Consider the following 22,262-nt stretch of genomic DNA (forward strand, 5'->3'; position numbering starts at 1 on the left):
ATCCCAGGGATGGGGGAGCCTGGTAGGCTGCCGTCTATGGGGTCGCACAGAGTCGGACACGACTGAAGCGACTTAGCAGCAGCAGTAATATAAGTTGTATAACTTAGAATCTAGAGGTCGTTAAGAAACAACAGAACAAAGCCCCTTCCTTTTCAACTGGGGACCTGTGATCCAGAGAGAACAAAGCAAATTGGCTCCAGCACCAGGACTCAGATACAGGCTTCTGATGAACTGCCAAATGAACAGAAGAAATACACATTTGTCAGAGGTGCTAGGTACCATGTTAGAAAAATAATGTTCTTCCTTCTTATTTTGCTTAATATGTTTTTCATCTTTTCCCCAAAAAGTTTATCTTGGGCTTCCCTGGTGGCTCAGAAAGTAAAGGATCCCCCTGCACTGCAGGAGACCTGGGTTTGATCCCTGGGTTGGGAAAATGCCCTGCAGAAGGAAATGGCTACCAACTCCAGTATTCTTGCCTGGAGAATTTCATGGTCAGAGGAACCTGGTGAGTTACAGTCAATGAGGCTGCAAAGAGTTGGACACTCCTGAGGAACTAACACTTTCACCCTTTTCTCATGTCTAGAAAGATTCTTTCCCACATAGAGAAGGAAAAGTGTTTTAAGTATAAATGTCTAAATAGTTTCAGTAGAAATGGGGAGGAAAAACTAAAGCAGTTCCTCCAGGCCTAACTAACTGCTTTTATTGTTATTACTCCAATATTGATTCATCAAAATGTGTTCACACATGGTTGAGAAAAAGGGTTCCCTGTGGAGGGTGGGAAGTTGAATCATCTTCTATCCTTTCAAAAGCCAAACATTAGTTAAAGTAATGTGATTCTGACTAGTTTTTATGGGTGTTTTTCCTATGTCTCAGGTATCACCCAGCTTTCCCTTTCAGATTTTGATAAGGTTATGACTACTTGAGCACTCCACAGAACTTTAAATGGGTTCTGTTTACAGCTGAGTTTGAGTCTCAGCTGCAAATGATTTCTGACATTTCATAAGTTCACAAGCAAATGTGAAACACCATCATGATTTAATTTTATGAGTCATGCTTTAATTTTCTGAGTCAGCAAATCTTATGGGAGGAAGGCAAAATTCTAACCATATTCAAGGCAGCTAAAAGATGGATGACTTTTCATTTAAACTTACATGTGCAAGTCTCTATTAAAATTTGCATTTTCTGTTAATGAATTGTGGCTTAGGATATTTTTAAATGATCATTCACGTTTCACAACAGCTCAAATATTTTATCCAGGCATTAACTAAGCTTAATAATTCCCTAACTCTATTAAGATCACATCCTGAAGTAAATATTTCCAATGCCAATATAACTTGTCTCCCAATATTCTGCTTAGTATAAAACAAAAGCCTGTAAGCCCATGGTCATGATACAAGCTTATCCCTCTTCCACTTGTGTGCCAAGTCATTTCAGTTGTGTCTCTTTTGCAACCCTGTGCAATCACCGGGCTCCTCTGTGCATGGGATTCTCCAAGTAAGAATACTGGAGTGGGCTGCCGTTTCCTACCCTAGGGGATCTTCCCGATCCAGGGATCAAGCCCTGGTCTTTTATGTTTCCTGCTTTGGCAGATGGGTTCTTTACCACCAGCGCCACCTGGGAAGCCAAACTGAAGCGTGGCTTGCTCATCTTATACTTGGCTCATCTGTAAAATAGTAGATGAAGCTAGCTGACATTCAGGTTGCCCTTAGTCACAAAACCATAAAGCTGATTTTAATTATTTTCAGAGGATGGGCTTCCCTCGTAGCTAAGTTGGTAAAGAATCCTCCTGCAGTGCAGGAGACCCCAGTTCAATTCCTGGGTCGGGAAGATCCCCTGGAGAAGGGATAGACTACCCACTCTAGTATTCTTGGGCTTCCCGGTGGCTCAGCTGGTAAAGAGTCTGCCTGCAATGCAGGAGATCTGGGTTCAGTCCCTGGGTTGGGAAGATCCCCTGGAGAAGGGAAAGGCTGCCCACTCCAGTATTCTGGCCTGGAGAATTCAGGACTATACAGTCCATGGGGTAGCAAAGGGTCAGACATGACTGAGCAACTTTTACTTATGAGAAAGCTTAGAGATAATGAACACAACATGTTCCTTTTTAAAGATAAGGAAATTGGGTTTCTAGAAATAGAGACCTCTTGGAGGTCAGGTTAAAGATCAAGTTTACATGGAGGAATTCTGGGCCCCAAACACTAGTCAGCCAATTAGCAACCTGATGCTCTCCTGAGTCTCTTCCTCTCTTCTAAGGGATGTCTCTCAAAAGGAATATACGAAATGCAGCATCTCATACTTAAAGAAACTTTAAAAAGCTAACATATTCTCTAAAAGGCTTTCATCCTTGATATTAATTTTAGTTAAAAATAATATGGCCCCATGAAATAAACTAAAACCAAAATAACCCCCAAGCTCAAATTGCTCAAGGCGGGGAGGTGGGGGGCATTATCTAGGTCTTGCTATTCCTTCTCTTGCTTACACCCTGCTTGTATAGAAGAATCAAGGGTGAATTCTGTGCTGTGACAAAAATCATGATGGCACTAACAAGGCTGGGACTGAAAAAAACCTCAAGGGAATCTACAAGAGCAGATAATATGAAGTGGATGAGAAGACTGGAAACAGAAAAAGAACAAATGGTGTGTCTTTGCTAAAGAAAGGATTTTTTTAAAGACCTTGCTGTATAAATTATACTCCCCTTTGATTTTATTTAGTTTGGTATATGTAACTTTCTAATGCAATTTAGCAAATGGATTTTAATCTCTGGTCTTTATAGTGCCTTTTCTCTAAAAGCTTAACCTCACAAGGTGAACAATGAAGGAACACACTACTCAGACAAAGGTCTCAATCAACTTCAGTCAAGAAATACTAGACTGCATGGAACTTCCCTGGTGTCCAGTGACTAAGACTCTCTGCTCCCATTGCAGGGGGCCTGGATTCAATCCCTGGTCAGGGAACTAGATCCACATGCTGCAAGCAAGAGTTTGCACGCCACAACTAAAGAACACAAGAGCTGCAACTAAGACCCAGTGCAGCCAAATATATAATTAAAAAAAAAAAAAAGAAATACTAGACCCTTAAGTACCAGCACACAGCATCATTAAATGATGAGAATACATGTTTTCTTTAAATTTTAACACTGCATTTTATAACTGGGATATAATTTTTTAAAAGATTAATCTGAGATAAACAAATTTTCTCATCCAAGACTCTGCTGTCCTATATATCAGCCACTAGCCAAATGTGGCTACTGAGCAACTTGGAAATATGGCTAGTTTGAACACAGATATGTTTTCAAATAAAACACACACTATATTTTGAAGACTTAGTAATCCCAAAAGTGTCCAATAAGAAATTGATATTTCATACTTATTTATATTTTATGTTGCTAAAATTATATGTATTTTATATTGATTTATGTTTATTTAAATTTTATATAATTGTATTGCTATATTATATATAAATATATATTTGTATTATATGTTATAAATTACATTTATACTTATTTATATTTTATATATGTATTTTCATATTTTATGTTGAAATAATATTTTGGATATATTGTGTTAAATAAATATATTATCTAATTTTCCCTGCTTCTTTTTAGTTGTTTCAATGTGTCCACTAGAATGTTTTAAATTACATATGTGGTTGCCCTTACATTTTTATTATATAGCTTTGGTCTAAGGCATTAAGCAAAGCAGCAAAGAGCCAAAAATTAATTCTCAGGTCACCAATATTCTATACAGATACAGATATTTTTAAAGCGTTTTCTCCCCAGAATCTCTCTAACAATTATCCTGTCAGATACGTCATTACAGGAATAAAATCTCACTTATATATGTATATGTACATAAACCATATATATGTGTGTGTATATATGTACATGTACACTGTCTTTTTAAATGACCTTCAGTATGGTCTTTTAAAATGACCTACGATCTTCATTTTCACAATGAGTTGCTTTAAAAAGATCAAACTCTATATGCAAAATGTACTATTTCTTTTAAATCAGATTTATAGAAATGATTTAGTGAAGTGGATGAACTACCATTAGATCATCAAAAGTGAGAAGGTAAATCAATCACTCTCTCACTATACACACACACACGCAAAAGCACACATATAAATACCTACAAATATAAAATGCATACACACATTTATAAATGAAATGTACATAATTCATATACAAATATGAATGGTTAATAGTATTATAAGTGTGAAGGAAGACAAAAATATGAATGCAGTGATGACACCTCTATGAAATTACACATAAGCGTAATGTCAACAATCAGAACCATCTGCAAGATACTACTGTTTATAAAGTTCTCGTTCTTTAAGGTTAAATTCACAATTTAAAGCTTCTTACAGAAATGATCAAGTAATTTCTTAGGCCTCCATAGATCACTCAGAGGTAGCAGAGGACTTATAGATTATTCAGTCCTATCTTCTCCTTTCAGAGATGAGCTAACGGAGGCCCAGGATGGAAGAAAATGTCCGAAGGCATAGAGTAAGCCTTTTCCATTAGTTTTAAATTACCGAAACACACAGACACCAGTATGTTGTTTATAAAATGTCAACGCTGTGCACAGGTCCTGTAAATAAACCAGCATGACTCCTTTCTCTGGAAATGGCACAGATTCAAGGACTTTCTTTGGTGAAGTGCTGCTGCTGCTGCTGCCGCCGCTAAGTCGCTTCAGTCGTGTCTGACTCTGTGCAACCCCATAGAGAGCAGCCTACCAGGCTCCCCCGTCCCTGGGATTCTCCAGGCAAGAACACTGGAGTGGGTTGCCATTGCCTTTTCCAATGCATGAAAGTGAAAAGTGAAAGTGAAGTTGCTCAGTCGTGTCTGACTCTTTGCGACCCCATGGACTACCCCCCACCAGGCCCCGCCATCCATGGGATTTGCCAGGAAAGAGTACTGGAGTGGGGTGCCATCGCCTTCTCCGTTGGTAAAGCAGTGGTCCCTAAATCACGCTGGAGTTTGGGCTAGCTTAAGAGCAAGGGACTAGGTGGTGCTAGTGGTAAAGAACCACCTGCCAAGGGAGGAGACATAAGAGATGTGAGTTTCATCCCTGGGTCAGGACAATCCCCTGGAGAAGGCAACGGCACCCCACTCCAGTACTCTTGCCTGGAAAATCCCATGGATGGAGAAGCCTGGTGGGCTGCAGTCCATGGGGTTGCAAAGAGTCGGACACGACTGAGCAACTTCACTTTCACTTTTCACTTTCATGCATTGGAGAAGGAAATGGCAACCCACTCCAGTACTCTTGCCTGGAAAATCCCACGGACAAAGGAGCCTGGTGGGCTTCAGTCCATGGGGTCCCACAGAGTTGGACACGACTAAAGCAACTGAGCACGCAAGCACAAGAGCAAGGGATGAAGACAGCCTAGGAAGGGCAGGGAGATGCAAGAGGAAGACCTTCAAATAAAAGTCAACAGTAAAGGGAAGCAGAAGGAGACAGCTCTGTGTTTTCATGTACCTTGATTAGCAGAGCCACCCTTGCCTAAACTGGGTCATCTGGTTGGTGTTATCTGAGAACTAATAAAAGATCTCTTTTCCAGGTTCTTGCTACTTTCTTAGGGAAGAGGCTTTCTGAAATAAATAACAGCAATAGAACTGCTATTACTAATATAAATTATTAATCATTAATTATAACAAATAAGGCACAAGACCAGTTCTTCTGGTGGGAATCAGGAAAGACAGGACCATTGGGGACATGCCTGGTAAGGCAGGTAGAACAAGCAGGAAGAACCACCAGGCAGTAGCCCAAAGGCACAGAGCTTCAGGTCAGGTGTGGCGCCAGGGCAAGTTTACCTACTCCACGGCGACGCCCGTGCCGCCTATGGCAATGCCGAGAAAAAGCATCCGACACAAGGCCGCTCGGCTCCTGGCCTTCAGGGAGCAAGAGGCAGAGGAAACTCCCCAGGAGGGCGATGACCAGGCTCCCCGCTCACGCTCTATGGGGAATCGTGGCCCTGGGCATGGCACTGGGCCCTTTCTCTCACAGCTTCCTCTCCTCATCACCATTACTCATTTTGGGGGACCATCCAGCACCACGACTATAGTCACGGCTGTTCCTTCCTCTTCACAAGGGACCAGTCTCACCCTCTTGCCCCTTCCCACCTTATTCCATCTATTATTCCTTCTCTTTCAAGTCAGTCAACCTCCCTTTCTGCTTTCAACCCATATTCTTCAGCCTTTCTTCCTCCAGCCACCATCCTCTTCCTTCTCTTACAGAGGGAGTTCTTCTAAGCCCACGCAGTGTGCTTCCTTTTTCCACCACACCAGGGGAAGGTTTTCACTATGAGCCCAACGAAGGTCCTCCTCTCTCTTGACCTTTGAGTAAGCTCTCCTTCTTCTGTTTCTCAGTAAACACTCTCTACACTTTTGCAACTGTTCAGTTTTCCTTGTTGGCTCCTTTCCCTCTATGTGTGCACCTTTTGAATATCAATCATCTACAAGGTTCCAGGATTTCCCAGGTGGTTCAGTGGTAAAGAATTTGCCTGTCAATGCAGGAGACCTGGGTTCGATCCCTGGGTTGGGAGGATCCCCTAGAGCAGGAAATGGCAACCCACTCCAGCATTCTTGCCTGGAGAATCCCATGGACAGAGGAGCCTGGCGGGGCTGCAGTCCATGGGGTGGCAAACCTTGGCTGTCTTCTATTGCACTCTACTTGCGCTCTCTAGGTGATTTAATTCACTTCTGTGGCTTCCACCAACAGCTGTATGACTTCCAAAGTTAAACCCCTCTCCAGAGACTACAATGGGAGTATCAAAATGTAGATCTGGCACTCTGGGGGGTGTGTGTGCGTGTGTGTGTGTGTGTACACATGCTCAGTTGTGTCTCTTTGTGAATGTGAATCTGGTGCTCTGGCGTGTGTGTGTGTATGTGTGTACACATGCTCAGTCTTGTCTCTTTGGCACTCTGGGGTGTGTGTGTGCGTGTGTTTGTACACATGCTCAGTTGTGTCTGACTCTTTGTGAATGTGAATCTGGCGCTCTGATGGGGTTGTGTGTGTGTGTGTGTGTGTGTGTACACATGCTCAGCTGTGTCTGACTTTTTCGAATGTGGATCTGGCTCTCTGGAGGGTGTGTGTGTGGGTAGTGTGTGTGTGTGTATGTGCTCAGTAGTGTACGACTCTTTGCAACCCCATGGACTGCAGCCCCGCCAGGCTCCTCCGTCCATGGGATTTCCCAGGCATGAATACTGGAGTGGGTAGCCATTCTCTTCTCCAGGTTCCCAGGTTCTCTTCTCTTCTTCCCAACCCACGGATTGAACCCGTGTCTCCTGCATTGCAGGTGGATTCTTTACAGTCTGAGCTGCAAGGGGAGCTGCTGGAGCTCTGGAGAGGGGTTTAAATAACCAACTCCCTCTGGTCATCTTCACGGACGTCCAACAGGCACTTCAAATTCAGCACCTCTAAAACTAAAACTCTCTCTCCATCTCCACCCCCTCAATCTTTCTCCTTCTTGTGGTCCCAGTGCTAATCACCAGCAGGAAATCTACTGAGTGGCCCAAACTAGACTTCTCATCTTTTGTAGCCAGTCTCCCAGTCCTCTTCATCCTACCTCCTAAAAAGCTACTAAACACATCTCCTCCTTTTAGAGTCACAATCAGGGCTTAGTCCAGGCCTTCAGAGGCAAAACCATCCTTGTATCCGCCCATTCTAATCTTTTACACCATTGTCTGAACTCTGTATAACATGCAAATCCTCCTGCAATGCAGGAAACGTGGGTTCAATCCCTGTGCTGGGAAGATACCCTGGAGGAGGAAACAGCAACCAGTCCAGTATTCTTGCCTAGGAAATCCCATGGACAGAGGAGCCTGGTGGGCTATAGTCCACGGGGTTGCAAAGAAGTGGACACAACTCAATGACTAAAAAACGACTTAACCTTACCTCGACTCTTCACAAATGTCACCTCCTCAGTGAAGTCTTCCCCAACCCAACACCTGTCCTCCTTCTCCCCAGGGGCCTCCCACTCCTGCCCTCCCCACTAGAGAATTAACTGCCCCACACCAATGCTGGTGGTGCTCCGCAGTCCCATTATTCTCCTGCAATGAGCTGATTACATCTGCATCACTGCTCCCCCCACCCCCACCAAAACACACACACATACTAGCCCTTCCCAGGTGGCTCAATGGTAAAGAATCCAATGCAGGAGATGCAGGTTTGATCCTTGGGTCAGGAATATCCTCTGGGGGAGGAAATGGCAACCCACTCTAGTATTCCTGCCAGGAAAACCCCAAGGACCTAGAAGCCGGGCAGGCTACAGTCCATGAGGTCACGGAGTCCGACACAACTGAGAGCGCCTGCATACCCCTGCACTGGCCCGGAAGTCCTTTGAGGGGAGGAATCCTAACTGGTTCATCTTTGCCTCCTTACGCCAAGCACAGAATCTGAAATATAGCAGGCCTTCAGCAAATATGTGCTGGATAAAGGGCAGTAATTATGTACTTCCCTTTACATGTGTGAAGCACCCAACAGAGTCACACCCGTATCAGAAGGGCATACAGCCCATTTTGCAAGTGAGACACAAAGGTGAAATAATTTGCCCAAAGTCTACAATTAGTAAATGAAAGGCTGCTTTTGACTTTCAAAATCCTGTTTTAAGCACTCCACTCTACTCCTGGACCAAAGGGTTGGATAACGGGCTTGTTGTTAGTTTGTTGTTCAGTCGCTGAGTTGTCTCTTTTGTGACCTCATGGACTGTAGCCCACCAGGCTCCTCTGTCCATGGGATTTCCCAGGCAAGACCACTGGAGTTTGTTGCCATTTCCTTCTCCAGGGGATCTTCCCAACCCAGAGCTCTAACCCTGGTCTCTTGAGTCTCCTGCACTGGCAGGCAGATTCTTTACCACTGAGCCACCAGGGAAGCTCGGATAATGGGCTCAGCTTCTGTAAAAAAAACAATCTCTCCTAATCACAGGCTCAGATGCTATGTTACTCCCAAATCCATAACTGCCATCATGCTTATACACAACAAAACCTTGAAGACTCCTGGCGGCTCTCAGGGTTCCTGCCAAGAAGAACAAGGCGTACCATTTATCACAATTAGCTCCTTGGTTCCTGGCCTAGGAGGCACTACCCCAGAAACATGCAGAGAAGGCTGAATTTCCCCTAAGTACCATTAGGTTTTCATGCCCTGTTCTGGGAACAGAGAAGTGGGTGTGAGAGATCATGATGAGGTGAGCAATGGGATGATTTTAACGTGGGGTCTGGGAAAGCAGCTGCAATACTTTATAACCACTTCTTGCACAAATACTCTCACCACAGAATGAGAGGGACCTACCACTCTCAAGTCTAGACTCTCAGGGTTAGCAATATACCATTATCTACATACTCATTGGTCATCACTGAATACATATACCTCGTGTATCTGATCCCATGGTAATTCATTGCATTCAGTTGTCTTTTTCAGGCATCCTCTTTCAATTCTATGTACTTTCTGTAAAATGTCTTCTAAAAATGACCCCTTTACTTTCCTCTAATTCTAATAGCTTTTTATCATCAGTCCCTCATTTTCTACTAATATCTCCACCAGCTCTCCATGACTGTGCAGCACAAAATTGAAATGAGTCCCGTGCTTACCCTGATTAATACATTTAAGCCTCTCAACTCACAGGTGATCAAACTTGCCCAAGGTCATTCAGACAGTAAGGGACATACATGCACATCGGGCTCCAGGCATGAGGACTATTTGCCAGTATTCCTTCCCTCTGTACACCTGGGTACTGTGTGGGAAACTCTCCCTCCACTCATCACCTTTTCTCACCTGCCGAATTCTTATTGGCCCTTTAAGGCTTAACTCAGGGTCACTTCCTCCATGAATCGTCTCAGTTTTCTCCGCCCTCTCCCCCACCTGGGTTGGGTGTCTCTGCCCTGGGCTTCACCTCTCCCTACCTTTCCTGAAATGTCATCGTCACCTGACCCACTGATCTCCCTCACTAGGCTGCAGGCTTCTCCAAAGCAGGGAAGGGTCTGGGTCTCGTCTTGGGATTCCCAGCACTGGAATGACGCATGACACACGACACACACAACAGATCTTGCTGAAAATGAGCGGCAACCCCTCTTCTCTGATTTGGCCGAAGGCCTGATGAATGACATCATCTAACCAGCAGGAGAGACTTCTCATGAGCAATGCCATTTTCTCAACTCTCCAAGAACTCATTCTCTCACGAGGTTTACAATGAGACAAGTAGCTACTATTAGTTGAGGAACTAGCACTTCTCAGACACCAACATGAATGCTCTGTGCACAGTATGCTTATCCTGGCAACACTGTCCAGGGGTCATCATCCTCATTTTGTGGCTGAAGCTCAAAATCAGTTACTTATCCTAAGTAATTGGCCGAGAGTCACACAGAAGGAAGGCTTTGTTTTAAAAGTGTGTATAAAACACCTTAGACTCATCTGTGTCCTGGAGAGATTCATTGAAATCTGAAATTACTTCAGTGCATTAATTGGGATGCTAGAGTCATTGAAAGCATGGTTAACTAGAATTTATAGAGGTTCAAGTCAGTTCTACCATATGCATTATCCAGAGCGGCAAATCATGGCCGTAGTCCTAATTTTCCTAAGCAGATAGATAGGGATTTATAACACCTATTTACCTCAAAGGGAATTGACATCAAAGGTCATATCTGCCAAAATGCTTTGTTAAAGAAGAGGGCAGAGGCCCATCTTAGTATACTCTGCTGCATAAAAAGCTTGGTGCAATGTTTCTCAAAAACTGGGCTTCCCAGGTGGCTCAGTGGTAAAGAATCCACCTGCCATTCATGCAGACGCAGCAGATCCGGGTTTGATCCCTGGGTCAGGAAGATCCCCTGGAGAAGGAAATGGTAACCCACTCCAGTGTTCTTGCCTGGGAAATCCCATGGAGAGAAGAGCCTGGTGGGCTACAGTCCATGGGGTCACAAAGAGTCAGACACCACTGAGTGAGCATGTTCTCAAAGATCAGTGGGAGAAGCCTGGAGCATCAGAGCTATCTGAGGTGTTAACAGCAGATGGGAGACGCCTGGCTGGGAATCCACACTTAACAAGCCCCCAAATGATTCTATCAGACAGAAAAGTTTAATAAATACCAGCTTAGGACAATGCTTCTCTAACTTTAATGTACACAGGACTCACTTGGGGATCTTGTTAAGAAGAGATTCTCATTCAGTGGACATGGGGTCGAGGGAGGGTGGGTTGAGATTCCACCTGTCTTACAAGCTCTCAGGGAAGTCAATGTTGCTGGTCCATGGATCACATTTGAGTGTCAGGGGTTTAGAAGATCTGCCCCTAATGGAACAAATCAGCTTTGCATTATTCCTCAACCACAGACTGCATTCTCCAACTTCAGGGAGGATTCCATAAAGCCCAAATTCTCAGTATTGGTACAAAATCACTGCAACAACTCAAAACCAACTAGAACGCATTCTCTATCATGAGAGAAAGGCAGAAGCATCCTTTTAGCATGTGAAAGAATAATTAATCTACTATTACTTGAGTCCTGCTGTGTGTGTGTGCTCAGTCCTGTCCAACTCTTTGTGACCCCACAGACTGTAACCTGCAAGGCTCCTCTGTCCATGGGCAAGAATACTAGAGTGGGTTGCCATTTCCTTCTTCAGGGGATCATACTGACCCAAGGATCGAATCGCGTCTCCTGCATTGGCAGGCAGATTCTTTACAACTAGCACCACCTGGGAAGCCCAACTTGAGTCCTCTTTACTGTGAAAATCCTTATATATATATATATATAAATGTAAGGTGGATATTTCTGCTCTATAGATAAGCAAATAAGGACCTGGAAAGCTGAAGCAACTTGCTCAAGGTCACATAGCTAATTATGTGTTGCAGCTGGGGCTCCAATCCTGCTCCACTGGGATCCAAAGCCTGTCCTTGCCCATCCTCCATGGCACTAGATATGAGTGGTATAAAATGTGACAACCGGGGCGGTGGGGGAGGGGGGAATGTTCCTCCTATACTGGTATTTGAGTTTAAAGGCTTTACTGAGGCAGATTCTGGATGGGGGTGAAGAAGGGAAAAAGGTGAATTAATCAGTGATCTATGTTGCCTCATGGACATACAGATAGCATCCTTGTCCATGGTTCCCAAAAATCTGAAAGTGCAGATGGAATAAAAAGGACATTAGTAGCCAGTGCACTGATCCTAAATGTTCCCACCCATCCTCAGGCTTCCAGGTGTACAGCTCAACCAATAAAGAGGAAAAATTCTTCCTGATCCTTGTGGCCTATTAACTTTACCACGTTCTCCTGCATGAGGTTTCTGTAACTTAAAAGTTCACACGGAAACAGGTTGACCCTGCCCTATCATTTCACAGTTGCCACACATCTCTCTGATAAACCTGCCAGCACCTGAAGAAAAAATGTACTCTTTAGTCAAATACACTAAAAATGCAGCAGCTTTGAAGGTGTTTTGGGTAACAAAATCTTCTGTCTTTTTCATAAGCCTGACGTGGAGAGAAATGCATGGCAATAAAGATGCTCAGAGAAAGCAGTCAGATAGATATAAAAGTGGATCAAATGAAGGAAAGAGCTATAAAATAAAGTTCCCAAGCGTTTACCATCCGGTGTCTTTAGCAGTTAATGCCCCGTTAGGTTGAGTGTCCACAATCAGCTTTTTAGCCTTGGGTCTCTCCACTATTATAATTAGTATTCAACAGCTTAACTGTCATTTTCTAAAGATTCATCCTATAATAGCAGTACAACTCTTTACCTATTTAGTGCAAAAAAAGATACAATTTGAAGGCTGCTGCTGCTGCTGCTAAGTCGCTTCAGTCATGTCCGACTCTGTGCGACTCCATAGACGGCAGCCCACCAGGCTCCCCAGTCCCTGGGATTTTCCAGGCAAGAACACTGGAGTGGGTTGCCATTTCCTTCTCCAATGCATGAAAGTGAAAAGTGAAAATGAAGTCGCTCACATCTCCTTAAATTAGATATATATTTGGCAGTCAAAGAATTTTGCCCCGATGGCATGTATTCTCTACACATGATGTTTCAAAAACAAAGACTGAAACCCAAAACAAACAAACAAAAAAAAAACGGACTTGAAAACTTAATTAAAAGTAAAAAAAAAAAAAAAAAGCGTGCCTTGAACAGAATGTAAGAAACAGAATCTGGACCACTGATTACAAACTAGTGGGCATTTCCTACGTCATTCCCTCAGCCCAGGGAACAGTTCAGATCTCAATCTCAAAAAAACCAAACTAAAGGTCTTCAGAAACCAACTTGGTATTTTTCTGGCGAGTTTTTACCGAAATGTTTGGACATGGACATGTTTGCAATGAGTCATAATTTATAGGACATTAATGGCCAATGCCTTCTGTGCTTTTCTTCCTACATTCAATATCATTTTCAAACCAGCTGGTAGTACATTTTCCAGGCCCTGATAATTTTTATAAAGTTACCAGGTCTCAGATACTAAGGCTGCTACCCAGCACCCTTTCTCGTGATAATTTTTTTATGGTATCTAGAAGAGAACCCAATTCCCTTTCTAAACTATATGCCTTTCGCCAGGGAAAAGGCTCACGCACCGTTTTTAAGACGCCCAAAGAGAAGCTGAGGGGCCTCTGGGGGCACGCCAAGTCCAAAGGCAACGGGAAAGCTTAATGGACAGTCGCTCTGGGCAGAGGCAGACGTAATAACAGGATATGTTCGTTCCTAGAGGAAGCAGGACAGCGCGAGGCAGGAAAGGCGGCGTCAGCGGCACCCAGAGGAAACGGGCGCGCGGGGGTTCGCGGGGACCCGGCCTGCTTAGGGGCTCCCGCTCCAGTCGGGTCCGAGGCTCGGAGCACCTCCCCCGGCGGGGAGATCCACCGCAGGCCTCCTGCTGCGAGTGCTTCTGGTGCGCCCTCCCACCTCCGCCAAAGATGGGGCATGGGGAGAAGAGAAAAAGCCGAACACCGGGAGCTGCGGCAGGTGAACTCGGCAACAAGTCACGTCCCAGCCCAGGGGGGACCGCGGGGGTCCCGGGGCCGGAAGGGCCGGGGAGGCGCGGCCCGGCGCGGGGGCGGGGGGGGGGGGGGGGGGGAAGGGTGCTGCCGACGCGGAGTCCAGAGGTGCGGCCGGAGCGCGGAACGCTTCCCTCCCGCCGCCCCGCGGCGGACGCGCGCTCTCCAGGCGCGCGCCTCCGCCAGACCTTCCCAGGCCCCCGGGCGGAGGCGGGGAAGGGGAAGGGGCTGTGGCGGTGCCCGCACGGGGATGAGGGGGCAGGAGGAGGCGACCTGTCTGTCACCCAGCGCGCGGAGGGCAGGGCTGGCAGCCCCAGGCTGGCGCCCCCGACCGCCCGGCTGCCGGGAATCTCCCGCCGCAGCCTGCCGCCCGCCCGGCTCGCCCCCTCCCGGGCCCCGGAGGGCAGGTACCTCGGAGCCCCGGCCCCCGGGAGCCTCCCGGCCGCGAACGGAGCGTTCCTCCAGCTCCCTCACCCGACGTCAGCGTCAGCAGAAGGCGAGGGAAGGGGGCGGAGGGAGCACAGGAACCGGTCCTTCCTGCGGCGGTCGCCGCCAGCCGGAATCGCAGCCGGCGGAGCCCGTGCGCGCCGCAGCGCAGCGCAGCGGTCGGGGGGAGCGGGCGCCCTCGCCTCCCGGCGAGCTCCTGGGGCCGGGACCCCGCCGTCGCCTCCCCTCCCTGTTTCCCCCTCCGAGGACGCCCAGCGGGCGACCCCTCTCAGCAGGACCCCGGGACCCAGAGGAGGGAGGGGCCGATGGCCTCACCCTGTTTGGGGCGGGTCCGGGATGGGGGGAGTGAGTCTCCTCTCTACTCCCTCGGGTCCTTCCTCGACCCCCATCTCCTGGGGTGGCCCCCCCGCTCGGATCTGCCGCCCAGGGTGACCCCGCCCCGGCTCTCCCGCAGGTGTTCCACGTGTCCATAGAATTTGCGTCACAATGACCTGGCCGACAGGTGGGAGCAGCCGCGAACGCCCCAGGGTTCCCACTGTGCGGTGTTTTGCGCTTGCTACTTGCCTCCACGATAGATTTCCGTGGCTTTAGAGGACAGGACACGTCTTGACTCCAATGCCAAAAAAAGTTACACAGGCCTCTATGTGGGAATCAAGTGTGGGCTTAATGTTAAAAGGCTCTATGAAAAGAAAAACAACTGTATACATATATATTTTTTTTCCCGTCCCCATTTTTCACAAATCTTTTTTACTTAGGTTACTGACACTTAAGTAATTTCATCTTCTCTTATTCTTTGTCAACAGGAAAGAACCAACGTCTTGTTTTTGAGTACCCTGCCGTGATCACATGAAGAAAAGGTGTTGCTTGCTAAAATCATCTATGCTGAAAAGCAGTCCTAATGTGCTATGACTCATCCCTCATGTTATATATTTCTTAAAAGGTTCATTGAATAGTCACCGATTGAAACAATTTAACAGGGTGAAAGGAAAGATAATTATTGAGTAATGACGCAAACAAGCCTGAAATCCACAGATAACATGAATGGGCTGCTTGTTATGAGCCAGGCGTATGCTGTATACTTTACTGTAATTCTTCAGCAACCCAATAATGTGGGTAGAGTATTACCCATATTTTACAGATGTAAACGTTGCCCAGAGTACCATAAAGGCATTCAGCCAATAGGATGTTGAGCATAAATTTGAATCTAGGGTTGTCTGAACCAAGAGATTTAGTTTAATCTCAAGATAGAAAGGGGCTTCCCCGGTGGCTCAAACATTATAGAAGCCCCTTGCAATTCAGGAGATCCGGGTTCAATCCCTGGATCAGGAAGATCCCCTGAAGAAGGAAGTGGCAACCCACTCCAATATTCTTGCCTGGAGAATTCCATGGACAGAGGAGCTTGGTGGGCTACAGTCCATGGGGTTGTAAAAAGTCCAATAGGACTGAATGGCTAACACACACACGATAGAAAGGTGTCTGACCAAGATGGAAACAGAAAAAGTACAGGAGAAGATATTGATTTTTTAATAGAAAGGTAGTAAGATGGTACAGCTCCAGGAATTTATATAACTTTTAAAGTTGACATAATTCTCTGGATATATTCTTTGGGGTTTCTGTTTGTCATAGATGGATTTGAGCCTGTCCCAATAGGGCACAAAATACAGAGCTGAGCAAATATCAAGTCCTTAAAAGATGTTCGTTAATAAACCAAATGCTGAATGAATAGGATCTACAAAACAGCAGATTGACGAGAAGCTGAGATTCAGGAGAAATTTGGGAAGAGAAAAACATTGCTCCTATATAACTAGCATTTATAAGAAGCACTCAGAATCTGTTGACAACACAAGCCAAATGATTGTCCTGTTTATAAAAGGCGGGGGCGGGGGGGGAGTCCTTTTAAAACGAGAAAAAAAGACTTCCTTGCAAAAGGGAGATGATTAAGATATTTTGTTTTAAAATATTTGATTCCAAGAACCATTGCTGCTGCTAAGTCGCTTCAGTCGTGTCCAACTCCGTGCAACCCCATAGACAGCAGCCCACCAGGCTCCCTTGTCTCTGGGATTCTCCAGGCAAGAACACTGGAGTGGGTTGCCATTTCCTTCTCCAATGCATGAAAGTAAAAATTGAAAGTGAAGTCTCTCAGTCATGTCTGACTCTTAGCGACCCCATGGACTGCAGCCTACCAGGCTCCTCCATCCATGGGATTTTCCAGGCAAGAGTACTGGAGTGGGGTGCCATTGCATTAACTTACTGTAAAAACCTAGCTTAGGGAGTTTAAAAGAAACATTTTTTTTAACAGAATGAAGTGTTATTTGTAACATAGTAGTTGCTCAATAAATGTTGGCTGAATGTATCAATTAGTTAATCAAAGCATTGAGAAAGAAATAGGTCACAAAATTTCCTGATTCTAATGTTCTCCTTTCCACCAATGGTTATTTACTAGTTACCTGAAAACATATTTGAAGCCCTATTTATTAAAGATTGGCTTTGTGGTAGATACATTTGTTAATGAGCTTTGGCGTCAGTGAGCTTTAGATATCTAGAGCCAGCAGAATGGCAGGTTGCTTGTGTGTATTCACAGCATCTTCTCAAAATGCAAATAATTGGAACACAGGTACTGGGGGGAGTGAGAAAGAAAGCTGATTCGTGAAACTAATTACTCAGGTTTCCTTGTACCTTACAAAAGGCCATGTTAGTCAACATGGCACTGAGATGCCTTGGGTTTAACATAAAGTGTTAAATGACTTTTCATCATTATTCAGGTTGTCCTAACATTGAGGATAATACTTAAATGAAGAAGTAATAAACTGGTGCTTGTGCCGCATTGCCACAGTGAGGGCTTTCCCTTCCCATTTAAAAAATTGCTCCATTTATAATACTTCCATTGTGTCTGTATATCAAGTTGTTTCAGTCTTGCAGAGCACCCACAAGGTGCTAGTGAGAACCGGAAACAATTTCTGAGAAGATTGGCTTTGGGGTGGATACATTTGTTAATGAGCCAAATCTAGACATCTAGAGCCAGTCGGATGGCAAGCTGCTTGTGTGTTCACAGTATCACCTCAAAATGCAGATAATTGGAACACAAGTACTAAGAAGAGAATGGCTATTGAACGCTGGGATGTGAAATTGTGGAAGAAATAATGTGCATTTTCTAGAATGTAGCAGGATCAAAAAATCTTTACATATTCAATGATCTTTTGGGGGCTACTTTCCAGGTTCTAGATTGCTAATGGGACCACATGAATTAGGAATTGTGTTAGGCTACCCTTAGCAGAGACACACAATAACAGTGAATTAAATGAGACAGAGATTTATTTTACTCCCACATTAACAGAATTGGAAAGTAGGCTGTCCAGGGCTGTATGGCCTCTGCTAGCTCCTTGGGGTGTTGCCCTCCTCTCCTGTGCCACCATTCTTAGCAAATAAGCTATTATTTAAAGAAAAATCCAAGCTGAAAGGTGGAGAAATAGGAACTTTCATACGTTGCTGGTGGGAATGTAGAAAGATGTATCCACTTCGAAAAATGATCAGGCAGTTCCACAGGTGCAATAGTACTGGAGTGGATTGCCATTTCCTTCTCCAGCAGATCTTCCCGACCCAGGGATGGAACCCAGGTCTCCCAGGGCTCCCACATTGCAGACAGACGCTTTACCGTCTGAGCCGCCAGGGAAGTCCATAGTTAACATATGACCCAGCAATTCCACTCCTTTGTATATAGCCACAAGAAATGAAGACCTCTGTCCACACAAAAACTTGCACATATAGCAGCATTATTCAAAGCAGTCAAAAGGTAAAAACAATCCAACCATAAGTGGATGAATGAATAATAAAATGTAGTGCAGTGGAATATTATTGGGTCGTGGAAAAGGACAAAATACTGATACATGCTGTGTCTTGGATGAACCTTGACAATATTCTAAGTGAAAGAAATCACCACAAAAGTCAATGTATTATATGATTCCATTCATAAAGTCTAGGATAGGGAAATCTACAGAGACAAAGTAGATTGGTGTTTGCTTAGGGCTGGAGAAGAAACAATTACACACACACACACACACACACACACACATATATATCAACACATATAATGCATAAAATGCATAAATGTATGTATGAATATATATATAGACAAATTACCATCTACATATTATAGACGTTAGTGTACTGTTTGTATTATATTTTAATGTTCTGAATGCTGCTTGTGCTCTCAGCCAACAAGAGCAAGTGAGGCAGAATCCTTGTGCCTCTTGGTGAATGCGCACCATAAGGCAAATATTTGCTCTGCCGTTCATCCAGAAAGATACAGCTTTCTGGAGCTCTGAAATCCTTTTATTTTATGACTCATCTTTGACATCATCATCTATACTCTTTTGGTACCTGCTAGGGTAGAGCTTAAATTATTCTTATTATCAATGTGTTTAATATGAGCTACACATGCAAATCTCGGTTCATTAAGAAAAATGTTTTTGCTTTAGAGTTGCTAGGTGATAGATTTTGGAAAAATGATGTTTTAAAAGTTATTAAATTTGTTTAATTTTTATCAGTGATCAAAATTTAAAGAAAGATTAAGCTAAATTTTATTGGAGGAGATAAAGTTGTTTATTCACTGTATCTTGTAATACAGAAATTAGATGTACTCAAGGATATGTACTAAATATATTGACCAGTTTTTGTTTAATTCTTGTGATCAGTTGTGTTCTGTACATAGCAAAACAAAGCTTCTATTATTCAGTTCAGTTCAGTTGCTCAGTTGTGTCCAACTCTTTGCAACCCCATGAAATTGCAGCACGCCAGGCCTCCCTGTCCATCACCAACTACTGGAGTTCACTCAAACTCATGTCCATCGAGTCGGTGATGCCATCCAGCCATCTCATCCTCTGTCGTCCCCTTCTCCTCCTGCCCCCAATCCCTCCCAGCATCAGAGTCTTTTCCAATGAGTCAACTCTTCGCATGAGGTGGCCAAAGTACTGGAGTTTCAGCTTTAGCATCATTCCTTCCAAAGAAATCCCAGGACTGATCTCTAGAATGGACTGGTTGGATCTCCTTGCCATTCAAGGGACTCTCAAGAGTCTTCTCCAACACCACAGTTCAAAAGCATCAGTTCTTCGGCACTCAGCTTTCTTCACAGTCCAACTCTCACATCCATACATGACCACAGGAATTACTCATCATTTAGTTCTTTGTCGTTCAGTTGCTTTGTCATGTCCAACTCTTTGTGACCCCATGGACTGCAGCATGCCAGGCTCCTCTGTCCTCCACTATTTCCTGGAGTTTGCTCAAATTTATGTCCATTGAGTCAGTGATGCTATCTAACCATCTCATCCACCTTCTTTTGCCTTCAATCTTTCCCAGCATCAGGCTCTTTTCCAATGAGTTGGCTCTTCACATCAAGTGGTCAAATTATTGAATCTTTAGCTTATGCATCAGTCCTTCCAGTGAATATTCAGTGTTGATTTCCTTTAGGATGGACTGATTATATCTTTAAGCAAACTTCTATGTGCATGTGAAAATAGAACAGATGTTTAATTAAAAGCATTAACTTTCGTTAATTAAAATTAACTTCCTTTCCTTTCAAAATTAAGGCTACAATGAAAAGGCTTATTTTACACTGAAGAGAAAGGTAATTATTTTCATTGCTGCACCAGCTTAGATTTATATATAAATAATACAGCTCCCTACACTTCTACCCTCAGTATCATTCACTGAAACTTCTGCAAGAAAATTGCTGGTGATGGCATAAAAAAGGGACATCTTATTCACTGCCAGTGGAGAATTTTATTTAATCATGTGCCATCCAGTATAACCCTGCTTCTCACTAGGAACTGTGCTGGGATCTGGGCAAATTTTAGCACAGAGGTCATAGCCATGCGTTGGTTTTGGCAGACTTGCAGATAATGACCACCTCAAAGGGTCACTGTCTAATTAAAAACAGGACTTAAAGATTAGGAAGGTGCACTGTAGGTCTTTGCTGTGTCTTTTTCTCTGTGTACAGGGACAGTTTAGAAGACTCACTAAGAACTCAGGCTGAAACACAGGGGTCAAAATTTGGTTTAATCAGAGTAAGGCTGAATTAGGACTATAACCGCTGTTTCCTAATTCCCAATCGGATGCACTTTACCTCTTCTACTTTTTTAATAAAAATTTTTATCTGTGTATTTATTGGCCATGCTGGGTCTTCATTGCTCTGTGCGGGCTTTTTCTAGTTGCGGAGAATGGGGGCTACTCTCTCGTTGCCGTGTGCGGGCTTCTCGTTGCGGTGCGCGGGCTCCTCGTTGCAGTGTGCGGGCTCCTCGTTGCGGTGTGCGGGCTTCTCGTTGCGGTGGCTTCTCTTGTGGAGCATGGGCTCTAGGGCAGGTGGGCTTCAGGAGTTGCGGCAAATGGGCTCAATAGTCGTGGCTTTCAGGTTTTAGAGCACAGGGTCAGTAGTTGTGGCCATCAGCTTAGCTGCCTTGCAGCATGTGGGATCTGCCCCAGAGCAGGGATTGAACCTGTGTCCCTTGCAATGACAGGCAGATTCTTAACGCTGGTGCACCAGGGAAGCCCCTTCTATTCTAATTCCATTGCTAACTTTCTTTGGCAGATAATGTTAGTGTCTGTAACTAGTAACAGATACTGTTAGTCATGTCTCACTATTTATTCTTTTTTTCTACAGTAATACAAATTTCAACTGAGCACATTTTGCCCAGCTGAAGACTGTATTTTCTAGCTCCTTTATGGCATGGCATGGCCATGTGACCAGGTTCTGGCCAATACGATGTGACCGAAAAACGTGTGTAACTTTCGGGTCATGCCTTTGAAAGAAACACACACCTTACCTTTGCCTTTCCCCTTTCCCACAGGTTGGATCCTGTCTGGCCATGCAGATGGGGGAAATACTTGGAGGATGACAAAGAGATGGATCCCTAACCACCTGATTTGCCCATAGTGGATTGTTTTATGAGAAGGAAATGAAGTTCGTTATTGTTTAAGCCATTATATTTTTGAATATTATTATAGCCCAGCCTTTATCCTAATTAATTCATCTCCCCTATGATGTTGTTAAGTTCACTTCAGTTCCGTCACTCCGTCATGTCCAACTCTTTGCAACCCCATGGACTGCAGTATGCCAGGCTTCCCTGTCCACCAACTCACGGAGATTGCTCAAACTCATGTCCATCAAATCAGTGATGCCATCCAACCATCTCATCCTCTGTCATCCCCTTCTCCTCCTGCCTTCAATCTTTCCCAGCATTAGGGTCTTTTCCAATGAGTCAGTTCTTCAAATCAGGTGGTCAAAATATTGGAGTTTCAGGTTCAACATCAGTCCTTCCAATGAATATTCAGGACTGATTTCCTTTAGGACTGACTGATTGGATCTTCTTGCAGTCCAAGGGACTCTAAAGAGTCTTCTCCAACATCACAGTTCAAAAGCATCAATTCTTCGGTGCTCAGCTTTCGGTCCAACTCTCACATCCATACATGACTACTGGAAAAACCATAGCTTTGACTAGATAGACCTTTGTTGGCAAAGTAATGTCTCTGCTTTTTAATATGCTGTCCTAGGTTGATCATAGCTTTTCTTCCAAGGAGCAAGTTTCTTTTTAATTTCATGGCTGCAGTCACCATCTGCAGTGATTTTGGAGCACAAGAAAAGAAAGTCTATCACTGTTTCCATTGCTTCCCCATCTATTTGCCATGAAATGATGGGACCAGATACCATGATCTTCGTTTTCTGAATGTTAAGTTTCAAGCCAGCTTTTTCACTCTTCTCTTTCAGTTTCATCAAGAGGCTCTTTAGTTCCTCTTTGCTTTCTGCCGTAAGAGTGGTGTCATCTGCATATCTGAGGTTATTGATATTTCTCCTGGCAATCCTGATTCCAGCTTGTGCTTTT

At 44.5% G+C, this 22,262-nt stretch overlaps 2 protein-coding genes across 16 annotated transcripts in view; one reads left to right on the top strand and one right to left on the bottom strand.

Annotated features, from left to right (window-relative positions):
- ICA1 (islet cell autoantigen 1) overlaps positions 1 to 14,879 on the bottom strand; it is a 164,479-nt gene extending 149,600 nt beyond the window's left edge. For 8 of the 15 annotated variants that reach the window (XM_040260521.1, XM_040260519.1, XM_040260525.1 and 5 more), the window contains exon 1: positions 14,356 to 14,483. The gene's annotated coding sequence lies outside the window, so the exon portion shown is untranslated. Of the gene's footprint in view, positions 1 to 13,527; positions 13,663 to 14,355; positions 14,484 to 14,706 lie in introns of those variants that run through there. The other 7 variants (XM_040260518.1, XM_040260512.1, XM_040260517.1 and 4 more) reach the window with 6 other exon arrangements.
- LOC120878270 (5'-3' exoribonuclease 2-like) lies at positions 13,645 to 15,693 on the top strand. The gene is made up of 2 exons (XM_040260947.1): positions 13,645 to 13,912; positions 15,195 to 15,693. The coding sequence occupies exons 1-2, from the start codon at positions 13,645 to 13,647 to the stop codon at positions 15,239 to 15,241; spliced, it is 315 nt and encodes a 104-aa protein (XP_040116881.1). The 3' UTR covers positions 15,242 to 15,693.
- The last annotated feature ends 6,569 nt before the right edge of the window (positions 15,694 to 22,262 follow it).

The sequence above is a fragment of the Oryx dammah genome, unplaced genomic scaffold, assembly GCF_014754425.2.
Source record: "Oryx dammah isolate SB20612 unplaced genomic scaffold, SCBI_Odam_1.1 HiC_scaffold_18, whole genome shotgun sequence".
Taxonomy (NCBI): domain Eukaryota; kingdom Metazoa; phylum Chordata; class Mammalia; order Artiodactyla; family Bovidae; genus Oryx; species Oryx dammah.